At 43.4% G+C, this 21,559-nt stretch overlaps 1 protein-coding gene across 3 annotated transcripts in view; it reads right to left on the minus strand.

The window, feature by feature from the left end:
• NDRG3 (NDRG family member 3) overlaps window positions 1–21,559 on the minus strand; it is a 57,400-nt gene that overhangs the window by 13,162 nt on the left and 22,679 nt on the right. For all 3 annotated transcript variants that reach the window (XM_048496909.1, XM_048496910.1, XM_048496908.1), the window contains exon 4: window positions 65–170. In XM_048496909.1, coding sequence (XP_048352866.1) covers window positions 65–170 — 106 coding nt within the window. The remainder of the gene's footprint in view (window positions 1–64; window positions 171–21,559) is intronic.

The raw sequence follows: 21,559 nt of genomic DNA on the forward strand, positions 1-21,559 counted from the left end.
AACACATATACTAGACAAGGCCAGAAAAATGTACAGGTCTGATTACCTAGCAAAGGGGACTTACGGTTGAGGCCGATATCATGGTACGTGAGGATGATGGGCCTGTTCCCTTTTGGTGTCCCACGCAGAGTGACATGAACAACGCCAAAAGCTGTCTCAATGTCATGCTCCTGCAGAAGGAAAAACACAACAGGTGGATTAAAAAAATCCTCTGGGAGACAGCTAGGCAGGAAACAGTAAGACTCAATCAGATAGTTTATTGAAGGAGGCAGTGGTACACCCCCCTCCTGAAGAGGAAATCCTTGGACCCAGAAGATCTCAACAACTATAGTCTGGTAGCCAATATCTCTTGTTGGGGAAGATCCTGGAGCAGGTGGTGGCAGCACAGCTGCAGACATGCTTGGAAGAAACTGATTTTCTAGATCTATGCCAGTTGCAGTTCAGATGGGGGTTTGTGGCAGGGACAGTCTTGGTTGTCCTGGTAGGTGACCTCTTGTTAGATCCCTGGATCTCTGCTCAATAAACGGACTCTGGTATATTACTCAGCAGCTTTTATTGTAGTGGTAGATCAGGTACAGCTTGAAGAAGCCAGTTCTATTGGACCTGGCAAAGTTAGTCCCATATATCCCCCTAAGTCCCCCCTCCCAAATTCCTACAGAAAGCATCTGGTGCTTAGACTACAATTGTACCTGGCACCAAGGTCAGAAGGAGCCACCTAGCTACCTACCCACGACAAGATGACAACAATAACTCTTTCCCATGGCCAGGCATGGCAGGGGAGACCTACTTCTCTAACAAGCATAGCAAAGCCATAAAACTCAGATCAAGGAAAGAATGCATAGATGGCATTGGTTACATATATCAAAGCGGAATACAGATAGATATGGATAGCAGTGATTACATATATCAAAGATGGATTTGCTCTGTATGCCAAGCTCCCAAGACTGGGGAGTTAAGGGACACCTGGTGGTGGAAGAGGTGGTTCTACACCAAAAAGACAGGGTGCAGGATCTTGAGGTCATCACGGATGGGGTGCTGTCTAGAAATCCAGGTGGCAGCGACAACAAGGAGGGCCCATCAACACTTCCAGCTGGTGTGCCAGCTCTGCTTTTTCCTGGACCAGGATAATCTGGCCACAGTTATCATGCTCTAGTAATCACCATATTGGATCATTATACTATACATGAGGCTGCCTTTGAGAATGGTCCAGAAGCTTGAGCTGGTGCAGAATGGGACAGCTCGTCTGCTGACTGGTACTATGGACCGGGATCACATCACCACTATTCTGAGGAGTCTGCACTGGCTTCCAATGTACTACTGGGCTCAATTCAAAGTGCTGGTGCTAACCTATAAAGTCTTATATGGCTTCGATTCTAGGTACCTGAGAGAATGCATTCACCCATATATTCCTGCCCAGGTGCTGAGATCAGAGGGGGAGGTCCACCTGGCTGTCCTGTTACCTTCAAAAGTAAGGGGGTGGGGACAGCCTGGAGGGCCTTCTCTACAGGGCCCCTACACTGTGGAACGCCCTCCCTTGAGAGGTTCGCAAGGTGCCTACTCAGGGTAGCCTGGCAAAGACTGTCCTCTTCACCCAGGATGACTTTCCCCCCCAGAAAGGAGGCCCCTGAGATGGCTGTATACTCCTCCATTTTTGTTGCAGAATATGTTATATCGTGTTTGGGGTTTTAGGATGTGGTTTTATTGTGATTTTTCTGTTGTTGGATTTTTACTGATGTTTGGTTTTTATTGTTATCCACTCTGAGGCAGTGGTTAAGGGTGGGGAATAAATGTGAATAAATAGAAAATAATATTTACAAGACATCTTTCCAATTCACTGCAGAGCTCAAGGCAACTTACTACAAAATAAAGTCTGATAATATCAAGTATATATTTCATATTTTCAGCAATGACAAGCAACCCAAATCAGGCATATTTCAACAAGCCTCAGCAAATGCCTTAGAACTTGTTTCCAACCAATGGAAAAAAAAATAACAAGAGTACCACAGGGATTGCTAAAAAGAAGGGATCCCAAAGAGAACACCCAACTCTACAGTCTCTGAACAGGAAGGAAGAAATGAAGAGGAAATGCTTTTCAAACTCCCCAAGAGGCTTTTTTAGTTCCCCAATCCAGCAGTGATCGCCATTTGCTTTCAGCACAAAAAGTCCACACATTCTCTGCCTCTCCACTGATCAGGTTTGGCATCAGTTTACCAAAACACCTTTCTCCTCCCTCTTCAGTATTGCATCTCTGCACAGTCATCCAATCTGCTTTACTCCTTTGGCTCAAGCAGGTGTCTCCTGCATGTTTCTTCACAAGGTTGATGTGGCCTTGAGACGCACTGCTCTGCTGAGTCGCTGGTTATTCCACGTATAGAAGTACATCCATTATATCAGCAGATTGTACATCTCATGATGACGCACACGGCCATCTCCGTATTTAAGTTGATCACATGGCATGCAGTGTAAGCTAATCTGGATCCATTCAAGTTACTGAGAAACTGACTCCACAAAATAGCTACAACAATGTCCACACAAACACTAAAGACTCTTTATCTTACTTTTTTCAGAATCCCTCCATTTGCATGTTCACTGTTTTACACTGCTTTTTGGAAAAAGCCTACGAACCATCGCTTGTTGAGGAAAATCAAACAGGTAGTATGCAGCTTCTACAAGTAGACCAAGACTGCTGGTTACGGGCAGCTCCCCCCCCCCCCCCGGGGTTTACTATATATAACTTGTCCTAGTTTGAGAGAAAAGGAAGAATCAGTATGGATAAGCAAGTCAAGGTTTGGATAGCAAGTAAGCAGCAGATGGCACCAGCCCCTCTTTTAACGTATGGTGCCTGTTTTTCTATTGGGAGTCAGCAGCCCTGCCTTGGAATACTCATTAGGCAAGCACAGTGTGAAGTCTAATTGCTTTCTCAAGATAACCTGGTGATGGCATGCCATGAGGCCAGCAAGAAGCAGCTCTGATGTCTGCACTAAATGACTATTCTGTTTACACTGAAGATGTGGCTGGTGGTGTCAGTAGGGTAAAGGGGGAGAAAACAGTTCACATCCACAATGCAGACTGCATTAGCACATCTCCACAGCAGGGTCTGAAAGCAAAGGAGATCAATTTTAAATGTTTATCAGATTGCCCTAAGCAGAAAATCAACTCTGGTCCCTCTAGTTCTGAATACATATACGTTATTGAAAGATTACTAGTTCTGATTTATTAAAATAAATCAACTTTAAGGCTTGAGATGAACAAAGATGAGACAAACAAAGATGGGATTCAAAAGCTATCTTTTTTCACAGGAATAATATGAATGTTTTTTTAGTTAAACAGCACCAAGCCAGGAAACAAGCAAGAGTTTTAGGTTACAAACCTCTCTGCACTGAAGTTTCATCAGATTTCCTTGTTTATGGCCCATGTGACTATTTCTGTTGTGCACTATCAAATATGTGACCTTAAACTCATTTAGCTTCTTTAGAGGTATAGCGCAATACATGGACAACTTTTGTAATGTATGAATAGAGCTATGGAAATTTGCTTGATTGCAACAGCGTAGCATTGACTGTGGAGTCCAGCAGCTTTATGTACAGTTCTTAGAATCTTGGCTTCTATTTTTAAAGAAGCTTCTAGCTCACAAGACTGCAGAGAAAAACTTGAAGATATGTTGACTTTTTTTCAACGAAGCAGAAATTAGAGACTTTATGGGTGGGTATCCCAGAAGCCAGAGAGTAGGTACTGGAAGAGATCCAAAAGTTCATGCCAATTCAGAGCCTATTGAAGGCTTGCCAGGAAGAAGCCAGTAATTATAGGGCAAAGCAGTGCCAATGCAGATGCAGTTAGGTGGTGAGAGGCAGCAAGGGTTGCCCCTCCCTCTTTCAGAAAAAAATGATATAAAAATAGTGTCACAAAAATAGCCCTGACTTAGATACTTAGAGGACTTCCCTTTGGTATGTCAGTTCACAAAGGAGAATCTTTCTACCTTGCAAAGACAACAGTGCAAGAAAAATAAGTCTTACTGGGAACACTCCAAGTCCAATTGATTTCAGTGGGCCTCAAGCATACAAATTGTTTCTAGGCTGAAAGCGAGAAAAACCAGGCAGAAATAGTCCATGGGAGTCTTTGGCTCCAGAGCAAGGGGATGTGCCCATAATGCAACAATCTCACTTATACAGTACCACTTGATAACACAATGCAACTATATAGAAAGTGAAAGATGCCAGATTTTACAATCTATTCATCATTTTGTTTGCCTTCAGGGAATGAAGGGTCTTATTGGGATCATGCCACACAAAGTTTTGCTGACCAAATTCATAAGCTAGGTTACATATATTTATAACATGAAATACTACAGATTAGATCCCAGAAAATATCCTTGGGAACTGTTCTATGTCAAAGATCCAAAACTTATTTGAGCCTGCGAACCAGTGGCATACCACCAGCTTGGGGCGCACGCCGTTACGTCACGTGGGGGGAGCCAGGTGCCAGCCGGGTGAATGCACATAGCCTTTTGAGAGGTGCTGCGACCTGGTCAGTGCCCAGTGTCTCCCCCTGTGCTGGTGAACCACTTGCCGGCTGAGTTGTTTGCTGCAGCCACAGACAGCTCCCGCCCCACCCGGAGACTCGGGAGGGCAGAAGCCGGCCTACCACAGTGGCGTCCGCCCCAAGCTGCCCGCTGCAGAGCCCTATCCCTGGCTTCCCTGCAGGTCGACTCCTGCCCTCCCCAGGCCCTGGGAAGGGCAGGAGTTGGGCTGCAGGGAGGCCAGGGGTAGGGGCTTGGTGGTGGGCGGCCCAGGCAGGTACCACAGTGGCAGGCCAGCCCAGAGCTGGTTTGCTGCCGCGGCAGCCGTCTAAGCCATCCCCAAGCCTTACCCTCCCTGCTGGCTCCCATAAGTGGGGGCGCGGGGGGGTGCAGGAAGCCAAGTGAGTGGGGGAAGGGAGCCAATCATGCCCCCAGGCACCATTTAGGCCCAGTATGCCACTGCTGCAAGCACATTTGGAATTCAGACACAGTGTGGTGGGCACAGCAACAAAACGGCTGACAAAGGAGGGAGCCAACCATGAAATGATTGCCACAGATTAACTTTGGTAACACAGTGTAGTTACGTATGCTGTGTGGGCAGCTGCAGCCAAAACAATATTTTTTAAAAATCTGTACAACCAATCAACTCTCCAAAATTCAATCAGAACCCTTGCTGGGCAAAAGCTCTACCCATGTTTATCCAGGAAAGGCTTTGCAAACTGTATGCTGATCTGTGCTTTAATAGACTGTTAGTATGAAACAGAACAGGGGTCCCCAATATGGCATCTGTGGGTGCCAGGGTACCAACTGACACCTTTTCTGATGTCTGCTAAGTGTTTTAGGAAGTGGGTGGGGATGGGTAGATCTTTTGCTCAGCAAGGGTTTGGATTGAATTTTGAAGAGTTTTTAAAAAATGTTGCTCTGGCTGCAGCTGCCAGCACAGCATACATAACTACACTGTGTTACCAAAGTTAATTTCTACCATTTATTAACCTTTCCTTATTTTAACCTTGGCCTTTTCCTTTAATGGCTCTTAGACCTGTCCTTGTCCTCTTCCAACCAACATATGGAAGCTACCAGATACACTTGTACACGGCTACAGCTCCATGGTACTCAAATGAGGCAAAACTGAACATCTATCTCATGAACATTCTCCATGCCATCTAGCCTATCCCCATGCACAGCTGCTTCTCAGCTGCTAAGGCTTCTGAATGGAAACATTTCTAATGGCTTGTCGAAGGATTTCACAGTCAGATTCAACTGGTTGTGGTGGATTTCCCGGGCTGTGTGGCAAAACGTTAGGAACAAGATCTACCAGACCACAGCCACACAGCCCGGAAAACCCACCACACCCATTTCTAATGGCCTCCATATGACAGCCATATAATTATGAGAAGGGCCACCACCATGAGCAGGGGCCACCACCATGAGCAGGGGCCACCACCGTTAGTTTTCTATACAGTACACAGCTTTAGTCTTCTACAGTATCAGGTTTTCCTTAGACTGATGTTCCCCACTTGGCTTAAATGTTTTGTGAAAACCCTGTTTGCATCACCGCTGTTTCTCTGCCATAAAGTTGTGACTGAAAGAAGGCTCAGGTGGGATACCAGTTGTTCAGACTCAAACTAGCACACTGAACTAAATTATTCATACCCACACAGAACAGAAGTATTAATAGAAAAACAGTCTAGGCATGCAGGCGATGGTTGCTATGGCATTCTGTAAATATAGATCAAGGTGTAAATTAACAGTGAAGCTTTGTGAAACTCAAGCACTAGCTAGAACTTTAAAAATGACCTCAACATTCCAGCAAGCACCTCAGGATAGCGCTCGATCAGCAATTACACCAGCACACGTTTCTGCTTCTCAGGGTACCTTTATTCAGGCCCTTGCTGTCCCTTAAATCTATTTTCAGGATCACACTGAAGGACAATGTGAAGAATTCACCAGTCTCCTATACACAGTATTGAAAAACCTGAAGATGGCAATCAGTACATTTCACCTGAGAAGTTAATTACTTCTTCAACACTGGCCTCCTTAGTGGAATAAAACATGGATTTAAAAACAACCAGGCAGAAATATAATTAGCCTAGAGACAGCTTGTGTCATTTCTGAGTACAGCTATGGCACTTTGTTTGATTGCATAGTATAGCACTGACAGTGGAACCCAGCAGCTTATGTAGAAGAAGAAGAAGAGTTAGATTTATATCCCCCCTTTCTCTCCTGTAAGAGACTCAAAGGGGCTTACAAACTCCTTTCCCTTCCCCCTTCACAACAAGCACCCTGTGAGGTGGGTGGGGCTGAGAGAGCTCCAAAGAACTATGATTAGCCCAAGGTCACCCAGCTGGCATGTGTTGGAGTGTACAGGATAATCTGAATTCCCCAGATAAGCCTCCACAGCTCAGGCGGCAGAGCGGAGAATCAAACCCGGTTCCTCCAGATTAGAGTACACCTGCTCTTAACCACTAAGAACATAAGAACATAAGAACATAAGAACAAGCCAGCTGGATCAGACCAAAGTCCATCTAGTCCAGCTCTCTGCTACTCGCAGTGGCCCACCAGGTGCCTTTGGGAGCTCACATGTAGGATGTGAACGCAATGGCCTTCTGCGGCTGTTGCTCCTGAGCACCTGGTCTGTTAAGGCATTTGCAATCTCAGATCAAAGAGGATCAAGAGTGGTAGCCATAAATCGACTTCTCCTCCATAAATCTGTCCAAGCCCCTTTTAAAGCTATCCAGGTTAGTGGCCATCACCACCTCCTGTGGCAGCATATTCCAAAACACCAATCACACGTTAGCGTTGGAAGAAGTGTTTCCTTTTATTAGTCCTAATTCTTCCCCAGCATTTTCAATGAATGCCCACCCCTGAGTTCTAGATATTGTGAGAAAGAGAGAAAAATTTCTCTCTGTCAACATTTTCTACCCCATGCATAATTTTGTAGACTTCAATCATATCCCCCCTCGCCGCCTCCTCTCCAAACTAAAGAGTCCCAAACGCTGTAGCCTCTCCTCATAGGGAAGGTGCTCCAGTCCCTCCAATCATCCTTGTTGCCCTTCTCTGCACTTTTTTCTATCTCCTCAATATCCTTTTTTTTGAGATCACGGTTTGACCAAGAACTGAACACAGTACTTGCTCAAGTCGCGGTGGCACCACTGCTTTATATAAGGGCATGACAATCTTTTGCAGTTTTATTATCAATTCCCTTTCTAATGATCCCCAGCATAGAGTTTGCCTTTTTTCACAGACTGCCATGCATTGAGTTGACATTCCCATGGAACTATCAACTAAGACGCCCAAATCCCTTTCCTGGTCTGTGACTGTTAGCACTGACCCCTGTAGTGTGTATGTGAAGTTTGGATTGTTTGCCCCTATGTGCATCACTTTACATTTTGCTACATTGAACTGCATTTGCCATTTCTGAGCCCACTCACCTAATTTATCAAGGTCCGCTTGGAGCTCTTTGCAATCCTTTGTGGTTCTCACCACCCTACATAATTTGGTATCATCTGCAAACTTGGCCACCACGCTACCAACCCCTACTTCCAGGTCATTTATGAATAGGTTAAAAGAGTACCCTGGTCCCAAAGCGGATCATGGGGGGGACACCACTCCCGACATCTCTCCATTGTGAGAACTTCCCATTTACACCCACTCTTTGTTTCCTGTTTCTCAACCAGTTTTTAATCCATAGGAGGACTTCCCCTCTTATTCCTTCATTGCTGAGTTTTCTCAACAGTCTCTGGTGAGGAACTTTGTCAAAAGCCTTTTGGAAATCCAAGTAGACAATGTCCACCGGTTCACCCCTGTCCACATGCTTGTTTACACCCTCAAAGAACTCTAGTAAGTTTGTAAGACAGGATTTGCCTCTGCAAAAGCCATGCTGACTCTTTCTCAGCAGGTCTTGCTTTTCTACATGTTTTATAATTTTATCTTTAATGATAGATTCTACCTAATTTACCAGGAACAGATGTCAAACTGACTGGCCTGTAATTTCCTGGGTCCCCCCTAGACCCTTTCTTAAAGATTGGTGTGACATTGGCCATCTTCCAGTCTTTAGGGATGGAGCCCTGATTTCAGGGATGAGTTGCATATTAATGTGAGAACATCAGCAATTTCATGCTTGAGCTCTTTAAGAACTCTTGGGTGAATGCAATCTGGGCCAGGGGATTTGGTAACATTTAGTTTATCAATGGCTGCCAGAACTTCTTCCTTGTCTATCACCATCTTCGCTAGTTCCTCGGATTAAGCCTCCTAAGAAGCTTGGTTCAGGTGCAGGAATGTTCCTCCCTCACCTCCTCTTGGAGTGAAGACAGATGCAAAGAATTCATTCAGCTTCTCTGCAATCTCCCTGCCATCTTTTAGCACACCCTTTATTCCTTTGTCATCAAAGCGGGCCTGCAGGTTTCCTTGCTCCCTTCCTGCTTTTGATGTGCTTGAGGAACTGTTTGTTGCTGGTCTTGATGTTACATGGCCATGCGTTCCTCATAATCCTTTTTTGCCTCCCTTACAGCTAACCCCTTCTCTTTTGCCACCATTTGTGTTGCCTCACATATTCTTCATCAGCCAAACTGGACTTCCATTTTCTAAAAGACATTTTCTTTTTTCTGATAATTTCCTCAACCTCCCTTGTTAACCATGGTGGCTTTCTTTTGGACTGGGTACTGCCTTTCCTAGCCAGTGGAACACATTCCAGCTGAGCTTTTATTACTGTATTTTTAAATATCCTCCAAGCATCTTGGACAGTTTTGACTCTCTTGATTTTTTCCTTTCAGCTTCCTGCGCACTATCCCCCTCATCTTTGAGAAATTTCCCCTTCTGAAGGCGAATGTAACTACATTAGTAGTTGCCACTTGTTAAGCATGCTGAGAATGCACACTGAATCTGGCTTAGCATTGTAATTGGCTATTCCCTATCGACTCAACAACACTGACTTCCTGCACCAGGTCCTGGGTCCCACATATAGAATTAGATCTAGGATCACCTCTCCCCTGGTTGGTTCCACAACCATCTGCTCCGCTTCACAGTCATTTAGCATATCCAGGAATGCTCTCTCCTTACTATGAGCCTGAACATGCATTTTTCCAGTTTATATGGGGATGATTAAAATCACCCATTACCACTACATTTTTTTGTTGTTTTTGGTAGCCTCTCTAATTTCTTTTTCCATCTCAGAGTCCTCTTGTGCACTTTGAGGGTCAGGGGGACGATAATATATCCCTAATATTAAACTGTCCTTCACACCTGGTATTGATATCCACAGTGATTCTGTAGGGGAACAAGCTCTATACATTGTCTATTTTATGTGATACTATGCTCTCTTTGATGTAAAGAACAACTCCACCCCCAATGCGCCCCTGTCCTATCCTTCCTATAGAGCCTGTAGCCTGGTATAACAACATCCCACTGGTTCTCCTCATTCCACCATGTCTCTGTAATGCCCACTATATCAAGAAAGTCCTCCTTCAAAACTCATGTACTCTAAGCTCCCCCATTTTAGGTCAGATAGCTACTACTATTAGCATAGAGACACCTGTATGCACCTGTCTCTGTCCTTAACCTGGGATTTATGTGCTTTACCCTCAAGTCTTTTGTAGACACTATCCCAGCAGCCACATGCACATTGCTATGTTCCTTGCTTGTATGTGGTTGATTTAGAAAAACCTCCCTCTCATCTGCATCCCCATAGATACTGTATTCGAGGAACCGAAGTCACCTCAGCTCCTGTCGGCTTTCCCCCAGTGATCAGTTTAAAAGCTGTTCTGCCAGCTTTTTTAGTGTTGAGCGTAGCAACCTAGTTCCTCTTTGGTTAAGATGAAGCCCGTCCCGTTTGTACAGGCCTGCAGTCCCATTAAGGTTCCCCAGTTCCTGACAAATCTGAAACCCTCTGCCATACATACCTTCTCATCCGCGCATTTGGACCCATTATCTCCACTTGCCTAGCTTCGCCCTAGCGGCATTAGGTGAGTAGCATTTCTGGAAATGCCGCAGCAGGAGGTCCTGGACTTCAACCTGTTTCCTAGCAGCCTAAATTTAGCTTCCAGAACCTCCCGGCTACATTTCCCAATAGATTTGGTGCCAATGTGGACCACAACTGCTGACTCCACCCCAGCACTGTCACAAAAGCCTATCTAGGCGAAGCGTGACATCCGCAACCTTCGCAACCAGGCGAACCCAGTCACCATCGCGGTCATCAAGCCTCTCACAAGCCCACCTCTCTACATTTCTAGCTGATCCGAATCACCCACTGAGGAGGCCCCCACAACCCCGCGGGGTAGCCTCAGTGCGCGAGGATAGCTGATCACCAGTTAAGGAAGGGATCCCCTCTGGGGAGCATCTTCCCCCACCCTCCAGACTGGCACCCTCTCCATCCCCAAGGCCTGCATTCCCCAGGACATGTGAAGAGATGTCACCTTGGGAGTAGGACCCGGCTGTTAGGTCCCTGAAAGCCTCGTCTGTCACCGTCTATGCCTCCTTCAGCACCTCCAGGTCTGGCACCTTGGCTGCAAGAGAACGCCTACCGCGTTCCTTGAGGTGCCAGGAGCTCGATGCAGCGAGGGCACGCCCACGACTTCTGTCCTGGTGGCAGATAGTCATACATGTGACACTCAGTGAAAGCACTGGAAAGCCCCCATCCCCCTGCTGGCTTTTCTGCCTTCATTATCTGAGTTTGTTTTAGATATTTAAATGTCAATTAAGCTTTTAGTCACTGCCGCCCTGGAGCTATCTGCACGATACTATCTGTCAAATATGTCCTAGCCAATTAATTTAAAAAACAAAAAAATTAAAGATTAAAATGGTTTCAGAGACTGAACTCAAAGCCCCACCTCTCGGGACAAAGACCGGAACAAGAGATGAACTCCTGTTAACCTGTTAAGCCCACCTTCCAGATTCAGCAGCCTTACAAGCGAGAAAAAGAGGGTAACGCCTGTTCAGAAATACACTGTTTTAAAGCTGTGGCTTTGAGAAAGCCCTCCAAAATGAACACCATGCAGGTCAACTCTGCTCTTCTGGCCAAAGTCTCTTCTGCTGCTTTCTCCCTCTCTGCTGGTTCCAGAAGGACTGAACTCAAAGCCCACCTCTAGGACAAAAGCCCCACCTCTCAGGACAAAGAGGAACAAGAGATGAACTCTGTTAACCCCTGTTAAGCCCCACCTTCCAGATTCAGCAGCCTTACAAGGAGAAAAAGAGATAACCCCTGTTAAAATACACTGTTTTAAAAGCTGTGGCTTTGAGAAAAGCCCTCCAAAATGAACACCAGCAGGTCACTCTGCTCTTCCTGGCCAAGTCTCTTCTGCTGCTACTCCTCTCTGCTGTGCCACTGAAAGTCTCTTCTGCTGCTACTCCTCTCTGCTGTGCCACTCACTATGCCACTGCTGTTCTAATGTACAATTAGAATTGTGGGAGAGGTGAAGTCATCCACTCATTGAAATTCCTTGCAAAAGTAGAAGTGTCCAGTGGATCAAAGCCAATGTCTTCTAGTCACTTGCAGTTGAAAAAAAAAGGAGGTACCAACTTCAGGGCCATCATTCCCAGCCATATAGGAAAGATTTAATGTTCACCATTCACCTAGGTCAAGCAGAAACTGCCTACAAGTCAGCTTCAAGCAGTAAATGCTCAAGCCATATGTTTGAATAGCCAGTCACTAATACTGGGTTGCACACTTGCCTCTTGAGAGATAAGACACAGCAGAAGTGTGCCTTTTCAGGCTATGCACAACTCTGAATTTCCTCTGCCTTAGAGTCTAATGAAAGCAACCTCATTAATGAGATGGTCATCTAGTCTAACTCCTTCCATGACCTCAAAGCGATGGAGAGAAATGGAGCCAACGGTGGACAACCACATCCCTAAAGAACAGGTATGTTTTCATCTTGCCATTCTTAAGAACACGGCTAAAAGCGTCCATACTAGATGAAAGAAATGGTCCATCTAGTCTAGAGTCCTATTTCACACAACAGCCAACTAGATGCCCCCTGAAGGTCTACAAGGAAAGCACATGGCCAAACCCTCCCCTCCTTGATGTCCCATACCCCAGCATTAGTATTCATAGTAGTATATGTCTAGCACACTGCTGTAAGAAAGCAACACAACATTTTAATTAGCAAAAGCTAATGGACCATGAGCTGATAAATCATTGTAGGGTTTTTTAAACATGCATACAGAAACTACATGTCCTGCCACATAATTTGACAGAATAACAGTGGTCATATAAACAAAAGTTGTGAAACTAAAGAATATGCCCAATGGATAGTAGTAATAATGTTAACAATAGAGCCCGAGTAAAATCCTCCAAACTGAAAGACTTTCAAAATATAGGCTCTCTTTTATTTGAGTAAAGAAATTAGAAATTTGCAACCTGCTTCTCCATGTAAATAAAAACTGAAGTTCACTAGAAATGAGAACCGCAACAACAATGTGGAAATAAAAAATTAAAATAGGTATTTACCTGGTTTGAGTCTACTAACATCTTTATCCCCTGCCCCTGTTATTATGTTGAGTGCAAGTCCTTAAAACCAGCAGTAATATAAAACCAAGGTGACTAATAATACTCAATAAGGGAAAAGGTTGCTAAAGCACTGACATATAAACAGGCAGTTAATAAAAGTAAAATCAGAGGGTAGTTTGAGAGAAGAATGAAAATGTTTCCTAAAAAGATTGCTGATTTAATGTCAGGTTAGCTTCTATGGGGAGAGAGTTCCAAGGTTTGGGTGTGACTTCTGACAAAGTTTTGTCTCTCATGGTCACCCACCGATCCTCCAACGGTGGAGGCACACAGAACAGAATCTCAGAAGACCATGACCACTGGAGAGACACATATACTGGAGAAGGTGGGTCTTCAAGTAGCCTGACTTGGAACCATGTAGAACCTGATGGCGAACATATACCAATGTAGTTTAGGTCATTATATTAGGACTTGGAAGACCCAGGTTTAAATCCCAATTCACCTATGAAGCTCATTTGATGACTTTGAGCCAGTCACATTTCTCAGGCTAACCTGCTTTTAGAGGAAGGAAGAATAACATGTATTTGTCCTGGATGCAAGGCAAGGTTAAAAAATGTGAAAACTGGAATAACCAGTGTATTGAATTGTGCCCCCAAGGTCAACAGTGAATATATGGACCCCGTAAAACCTATCTTCTAGCGGACAAAAGTAACTACCAGTTGCAAGTCACCAACACAGATTGAACAGCTTCACTCATTTAGTTTAAGATCCACTCATTCTGCCATCGATACAGTCTCAATTTCATCCCATTTTTAGTTCACTAAAGGCCAAGTATTCTGAAGGAGGAAATCCAGAGATCAAGGTTTAGTTTCCCAAGGCAATAATATCCATAAACAGGAACTGTCACAACCAGGAACAGTGGCAAGGTACTGACCTTGTGGTCTCCTGTATTTTTTTTTCAAGTACCAAGCATCCTTCCTCTCCCAGCTATTCTAGGAGAGAACAATTGCACCTGGTTGGGGGCAGGGGAAAAAGCATAAACCTCATTCACCTTGACTAATAAGAGGCAGGACTGTCTCTCCTACTATTACCAACTACTACAGTTGCGAGCAAAAGGAAAGAAATATATAGCCAATGTGTCCTGTATCCACTAATTAGTTGGGGAGAATACAAGAAAACTGCAGTAGTTTGGAAACACACTCTTCCCAGCCCCCATTCACACATTTGACCAGGGTTCTAAAATTAGAAGTGTGAATTTGTTATCAGCATTTACAGATGTCACTCTGATTACATTGTACAAACTTAACTGAGGTAAAAGATGTTATTATTACACAGATTCCCTTCCTGCTGGCCTAGGAGCTGATATTTTTGCTGCAAAATCACATTTTCCACACAGCAACAGACTAGTTGTGACAACAATTCCCTTCCCCCTTCTCCTCTCATGTTTCCAAAATGTCATTAACAAATAGAAGACATAGCAGATGCAAAAGAGACTGTCTCCAAAGAAGGAACTGGTGTTATTCGGTCCATTTTACAAATGGTGGCTATACAAAGCTTCATGCCTATGTTAATTGTAATGGTATCCTGTGCCCTCAGAGTGTCACTGTCAAGAGTGCACCCATATGAAGAATTCTTACAATAGAAGTAGGAAACCTGGCCTTGCAGTAATTCTTCTAGTATAATTCTATATGTTTTGTGATGCCATTTATTACTGCAAGTATGCATTGAAGAAGATAAGCATTTCAGTGGATTAGGATTTCAATCAAATGCCTTAAAAATTCTAAACCAGTGTTTAAATGTATCCATCCTTCTCATTAGTGCATGTAGTTTCCACTGTTCCAAATCCACAATGGAACACAACAGAAGACCAACAGGGAAAAAGCTTTACTTAAAATCAATTGCCAAAATGCTACAAGTCCCAAACTGATGAAATATGAACATCTGATCTAGAGAGGTTTATCTCCTAAAGTCCCATAAATTAATAGATCCATGTAGGCATTTGCCCTCAGTCTCAAGAATATCCTTTCTTTTTCCCTTGGCAACACGGTTCTAGATTTAGGGTTTTCTAGAGCAGGTATTGGTGCAATCTTCAGGAGATAGTTCAAATATCTGAAAATGTGATGATGTCTAAGTATCTTAAGCAGAAAGACCAAATCTGTAGGAAGCTGGGCTTTTACCAATCCTGCTTTGTGCAAAATATCAGAATCCAGGGGTTGGTCCTATGAACGGTTCCTGTCCTCAAGCAGTACCAAATGACCAACAAAAAACCATCACTTTGAAGGGTTTGTGTGTCTTTCTTTCCTAAGTTAACAAAGGCTTTGCCAAGCATCATCTGCTGCGGAAAAAAGGGACTGTGGGCAAATTTGCTCACTCTTCTCCTTCTCACTACAGCAACTACACACTCTTGTGTGTGAAATCGTGTCCATCAGTGTCTCCCAAACAAAGCACCAATTTTCCAGGAGTCACAGCAGAAAATGCAAAATCCAACTTGCAAGATGCAACACTTGCTTTAATTCACTGCAAGAATCAATTTCAAAGGGCAGCCAAGTTGGTCTGCAGTAGAAGAGCCAGACAGAAATCCAGTAGCACCTCAGAAATGAACAAGATTTTCAGAAACCAACAAGGCTGACAGTCAAAGCTTAAAGGTTTATATCCTGAAAATCTTTTTGGCCTTTCAGGTGATATTGGACTCAAATCCAGCTCTGCAAGAAGAAGCTCCTACATAAAATAAGCCTGATTAAGTGAATTTTTCAGCTTTCATTTTTAATACTGGAAGTGACCTCTTCAATGATCAAGCATTGGGAGCATGAGAAGTCAGAGCTGAGGTCATACTTAATTACATGACAAGCAAACACACATGAAGCACTGCTAAAAGATCGAACATTAAATGCTTGAAGCAGAGGCACAAACTATATTAATACACCCATGGCTCTAGCTGTGTAGGTCACAGACACCATCTGCCCATCTGCAGTGAAACCCTGGAGACGATTTAATCTACCATCTGCTGAAGGAGATAAAGTTGCTATACTCCCAATGTACTGTGAAGAAGTGTGCATGGAACATGAACGGTAAGGTCAAATGAGCAAGTTTAACCAAGGAAAAACAATTTTAATATAAAATAATTCCCATGCTAGCTATACTGGTTTTACATGAAGAACAATGCCATTACGCTTGCTGCAAAACAAACCTTTAAAAATGAAGCATTCCAGAACTCAAAGAGAACTGTACAATGTTAGCAGCCATTGTGCATTCTCCAATTAAATTAAGAATTCAAAGCCATTCTAGCTCCAATAGTAACTCCACAAAGGAACCTGTTGTTGTACCAAAATGTTTCCCAAATCCAGTACACACTGATACCAGCCAGTGTAATCTAACTGCAGGTGAGGAGCTCCATCCAAGAGGCCAGGCAGCTGGCTGCAGTCACACTGCTGCAGTCACACCACCACTCCCATGGGGCCTCGTGGCACATGGGGATGCTTGCAAAGCAAAAAAGTCTCCCCACCATCAAGAAGTCCCCATTGGGCTTAACAGAGGTGCTGTAAGTCTAAAGCCCTGTTGCTGACATTAGGAAGGAAGCTGGGAGAGGGAGAGAGATGGGCAGAGGTTAAACCATCACTCTCTTCAGTCTTTCCAGTCCAGGGAACTTCAATAGATACTCAATCATTCTGCAAGATTTTCTTCCAAGTCTGTTCACTCATCTTTGCCAAATTGCTAACTCCACCTACAGATTACCACACAGCTGCATCCTGAACCACAACCTACAAACCTTTCAAGAATTATAAAGAGCCATTTGAGGAAAACAAAATGGAACCAAAGAGCATAAAGCCAGGTTCTTTTTAAAAAGTGTGTCTTTAATAAGAAGTACAGTGTAGCAAGTCTTCACATAGATAGTTGTAATCTTTGGTGTGGTTTTTGCCAGAGGAATGGATCCTAACTGGGGTGCCAATTCAACTGATTCATTAAACCAAGTTCTTGTCAGCTGTCAGAGCAGTGTTGAGATGCAGTGCATAATTATCTTATTTAGATATTATTTAGATATTTAATTTAGATATTATTTAGATATATATATGCTATTTTTATCCCTACTGGAGAGCAAAAGCAGCTCACTCACAGTTTACCCTAATCACCACCATTTGAAGTAGGTTACACTTCAAAGCGCGACTGTCCAAGGTCACCAAGCAAACTTCCAAGGCAAAGCAGGGGTTCAAATCTGGGCATCTTAGGCCCACTACATCACACTGGTTATGGAACTCCTTGTTTTGAAGAACTGACCAAAGTTAAAGAAAAAAATATTGTGGGAATTTTGGGGCAGTGTTGCTGGAGTCACAGAACTGAATAAGGCACGTGCCTTTTCATAGGTCTGCTGCACTGCCTAAGAGAATGGATGGATGATAGGAAAAGGAGATGCACTTTGCAGCTGGATTTTACTGTGCAGAATAGCAAAATCCACTTTCAAACAAGTGTGAAAGTGGTTTGAAAGTGATTTGTTCTGCATGTGCAGAAGGGGCCTAAGCTTCCCCACTCCCCAATCAGTTGGCCAATGGATGGGGTGGGGGTTAGAGCAGAACATACTTTTAGCATGAAAGCTTTTCCTAGCCAGATGATTTGGGGTTCTTGGAGCTGGTAATGCTCTCTGTACTTTAAGATCCAATTCTCGCACATCAGCTGGCCAGAAGGGGTCTTGGAGCTGAAAATGCAAATGACACATTCATGGGTCTGCCTCTTGTGCTGTCACATTTTTAAACTAAAGCAGACACCACAAAGATTTATGTTCTTTTACTAAAACAAGTTTATTCTGACTCCAAATCCCTTTCCATCTGTCAATAGGAGATCAAGGAGGTTTTTCTGTTACCATCATCATAAGACACACTTTGTGCCATGGTTTACACAAAGTGCAAAACTAAAGTTTGGAATTAAGGGAACAAAACATATTGCACTCCCTCCTTTCACTCCCTCAAGCAGTCGGAAATAAGATGGATAAAAATCAATGATTTTTTAAAAAATGCTTTTTGAGGAAAAATCTACCTAAAGGCAGGTTAAATAATTATAGTCCAAAGATTATTCATCATGAAATAAGGACCAGTTTTAGTTATGTAGCATGAAACTGTATATTCAAGCAAAGTTTACATTTTTTGGTAAATGAATTCCATTAATTCATTCTCAATGTCATGTTCTGTAATATTATTTTAGACACTTTTTCCAGCTAGAAGATATCATCACAGATGGTTGGTTTTGCAGTTCTCAAAACTGTGAATTTGTGTCTGCAGAGATAACATGCCTCTTCTTCACAGGAAAAATGTTACAAAATAAACATACAGAGTTGAAAAAAAGACCTTAACCTCATTGTTCCTTTGCAAACCTAGGCATGCAGCATTAACTCCTTACCTCTTAAGTGCTAAGTTTCAAGAAGTGCAATGAATAGAAGATTGTTTGGAGTACAACAGATCTGCATAAAGATCTAAGTGTAAGGAGGGAAGAGCAAGCAGTAAAAATGAACCTTTCAAGCAGAATACTTCACACAGGATCTTTGTGTGTATAGCCTGAGGTTTACCATACTATTCTCTCCCTGGAGGAGAAAGTCTATAATGGCAGCAAGCCATAAAACAAACCAGTTTGGGAACAGTTTTATGCAATTCCTCAACCTATGGTAAAGGCAGGCATGGATGCAAAATGCAAACCTAGCAACAAAGAAACACAAGGCCTGATGGCCTAAATGAAACTGACAATATGAAATTACTGCAAAGTGAATTATCATTTTTGACATAGTTGTAAAATTAATCCAAAAAGTTAGTCTAAAAATGAAAGCTTCACGTGGTTGTAAATATTAAGATTACACCAGCAAGAATGAGTCCTTATGCAGAAAACCATCATTTAAATCTGATTGACCACTGATTTAAATCACAAACTATGGTCTCTGGTTACTTCCACCCTAGTAAACTACAATATGTGCTAAAACAGAATCAGTTAACTGTTTCCAACTATGTGCAGTTATAGATAGGGAGGCAAAAACAGGCTTGTTCATCTAGCACAAACCTGATTTGGGCATCTACACTATCGTGATATCCTTCTGATGAGGATCTATCATGTACTTAAGTTATGGTGTTATTTAAAATGCTATGCAGCGTTCGACCCAATAACACAGTCTAATGAAGGGCAGGTACTTGCGTTTTTCCAGATGGCACATTAGATCTTGATGTGCACTTCTTTAGTTTATCAAAAGCAACCTAGTATGAAATAGCCAAGGACCATGAGAAATTCTCAGAGCCATGTACCCATAGCACCCCTCCTAAGTATACAGTAGCTCAAACTCTTTCAGTTATAAAGAGCACTGAAGTAGGCACTCCTCAGAAGTTGTCATAAGCACCTTACAAGAGTTGTTAACAAGACAAAGCAGCTTTATTAACTAGCACAAAGGCACAACATGTACCTGGATGTTAAGAAGGAGCTAAAATTAACAGAACTGTAAGGAACATCCCATTCAAGAGTTGCCATGGACACAAGTTGCTGTTCACAGATTCAAAAGAAAAAATGGTGGCAAATATCACCTGATCTATGCTCACTTAATGACACATTATAAAAATACAAAACCGTGGTATTGCTTTGCTCTGGTAGTCTGCTTATCCCTCCGCTGCAAACATGTGCCCAGCAGTGTCTCAGTCTATTTCTGTTGGGTTATGATAGGATGTTTCCAGTAACGTGCAGGTGATGTCCATATATCATCCATGAAAACTATGTCAGTATGCATTTAATTTATACTTGCAGTTATGCTATTCCCCCTTGCAATATGAGTGGGAGCAGGGACTAAAAACCAGGCAAAAATCTATGGCACCCACACATAGATTAGAACATCATCATCTACATACTAACAGAGAAGTTGGCCAAATCGAAGGACACTAGAGCAGTAAATGGGCAAGATAGATTTTTCTACAAACCTGAACAATGCCCCAGAAAAATGTGCAGAAAAATCTGAAACCTAAATACATACACACACACATGGGGGTGGGGGGTTTAAAACCCCAATATGATAAATGGACCCCCTGTAGTTTTAAGCAACAGATTCCCTCAATTGTAATTGCTAGGTTACCAAAGCATTCCAGGCTTGGAGTTTATGTGAGTAAAAGGCAGAGGGAGGGGGAGGACCCTGTCAAGAGCTGTTTTGGTCTTTGAGGGGAGGCTTATTAAAGCCAAGCCGGGGGATGAGGTTGTCAACTCCAGACAAGGAAATTCCTGGAAATTCTGTTGTGCATTCTAAAGAGGATGGAGTTGGGAGAGGAGAGGGTCCTCAGCCAGATATAAGAGTCCACCCCCCAAAGCAGTTATTTTCTCCAGAGGGACAGTTCTCTTTTGTCCAGAGTTCAGTTGCAATTCTGGAATATCTCCAGGTCCCACCTAGAAGCTGGCAAACATAGGCATGGCAGCAACTTTTGGGGACTTGATACTACCCAACTTGCATGTCTCAACTGCCTACTTCTGTTCAACAGCAGCCACCCTATGAAAGTCAGTGTTGTTAGAGCCTCAGAGTATGGTCTGGGAGACTCAGTTTTAAGTCCCTATCTTGCTGCAGAAAGAAACTCAATGGGTAAATATTTGACTAGTCCCATACTTTCAGCCTAATCTACTTCACAGTGTTGTGCAGATAAAAAGAAGAATAGAATAATGTTAGCTGCTTTGGTCCCCTCTGGAGAAAGGTGGGGTATAAATAAAGTAAATAAATAATAAATACAGCTGAAGATGGGAGGGAAATAAAAAGTAAGTCTGTGAATGGCTGATGAAAGGATGAGGCAGATTAAGGAAAGAGCATACAGGGGTTACCAGGGGAATGGAAAGAAAAAATGGTGTGGGGAGGGTGACAAATGGGAAAGTGAAGCCCCTCTACAAGACCTTGAGGTTCTCTACCATGCAAATGGGTCTGACCCAGTGGCAGGCACCCACAACTGTAACATGGTTTTCCTAGGTAGGGGCTGCTGGGGGTTCAGGTTAAAGCAGAGGGGCAGATAAAGATAGGTTGGCTAGGAAGAAGAAAGTGTTGCCAACTTCAAGTTGGGAAATACCTGGAGATTCAGGAAGTGGAGCTTGGGGAGGGTGGGGTTTGCGGAGGCTTGTGCATATAATACATCTCTACCATTGTCTACTCTTTCTTCCCCTACTTCCCATGGCTTCCTTCATAACCAGCATGGCTGGCCCCTGTCTAACTTCCCCCATCTTCTGGCATGGCTGAGAGGGTTTCCCCCATTGCTGTTGTGATTGGGCTCAGCTTCCCCCATTGTGGTTGGATGCAGTACAGCTTCCCCCATCACCAGTGCTGCTGAGATGTGGGGGGCTGGGGGGGAGATGAGTGCACAGGGGGAGATGAGCCATTAGACCACTCCCATTCTACAATCAAAGGCAGAGCAATGCCCAGCTACACCCTACTTGGCTCTCTGGACCGTTCATCCCAGGAGGAGGAACAATAGGGACTAATATTGGGAAAAGGTGTTGGAAAGGTAAGAAATCTACTTGTTTTATTGTAAACCAATTTGAGCAACAAGGAAAAGAGGTATAGAAATATAGTAAATAAAATATAATGGCTCATATTACAAATTCCTGGCTACTTTGCAGACAGA

The sequence above is a fragment of the Sphaerodactylus townsendi genome, linkage group LG05 (genome assembly GCF_021028975.2).
Source record: "Sphaerodactylus townsendi isolate TG3544 linkage group LG05, MPM_Stown_v2.3, whole genome shotgun sequence".
Classification (NCBI taxonomy): Eukaryota; Metazoa; Chordata; class Lepidosauria; order Squamata; family Sphaerodactylidae; genus Sphaerodactylus; species Sphaerodactylus townsendi.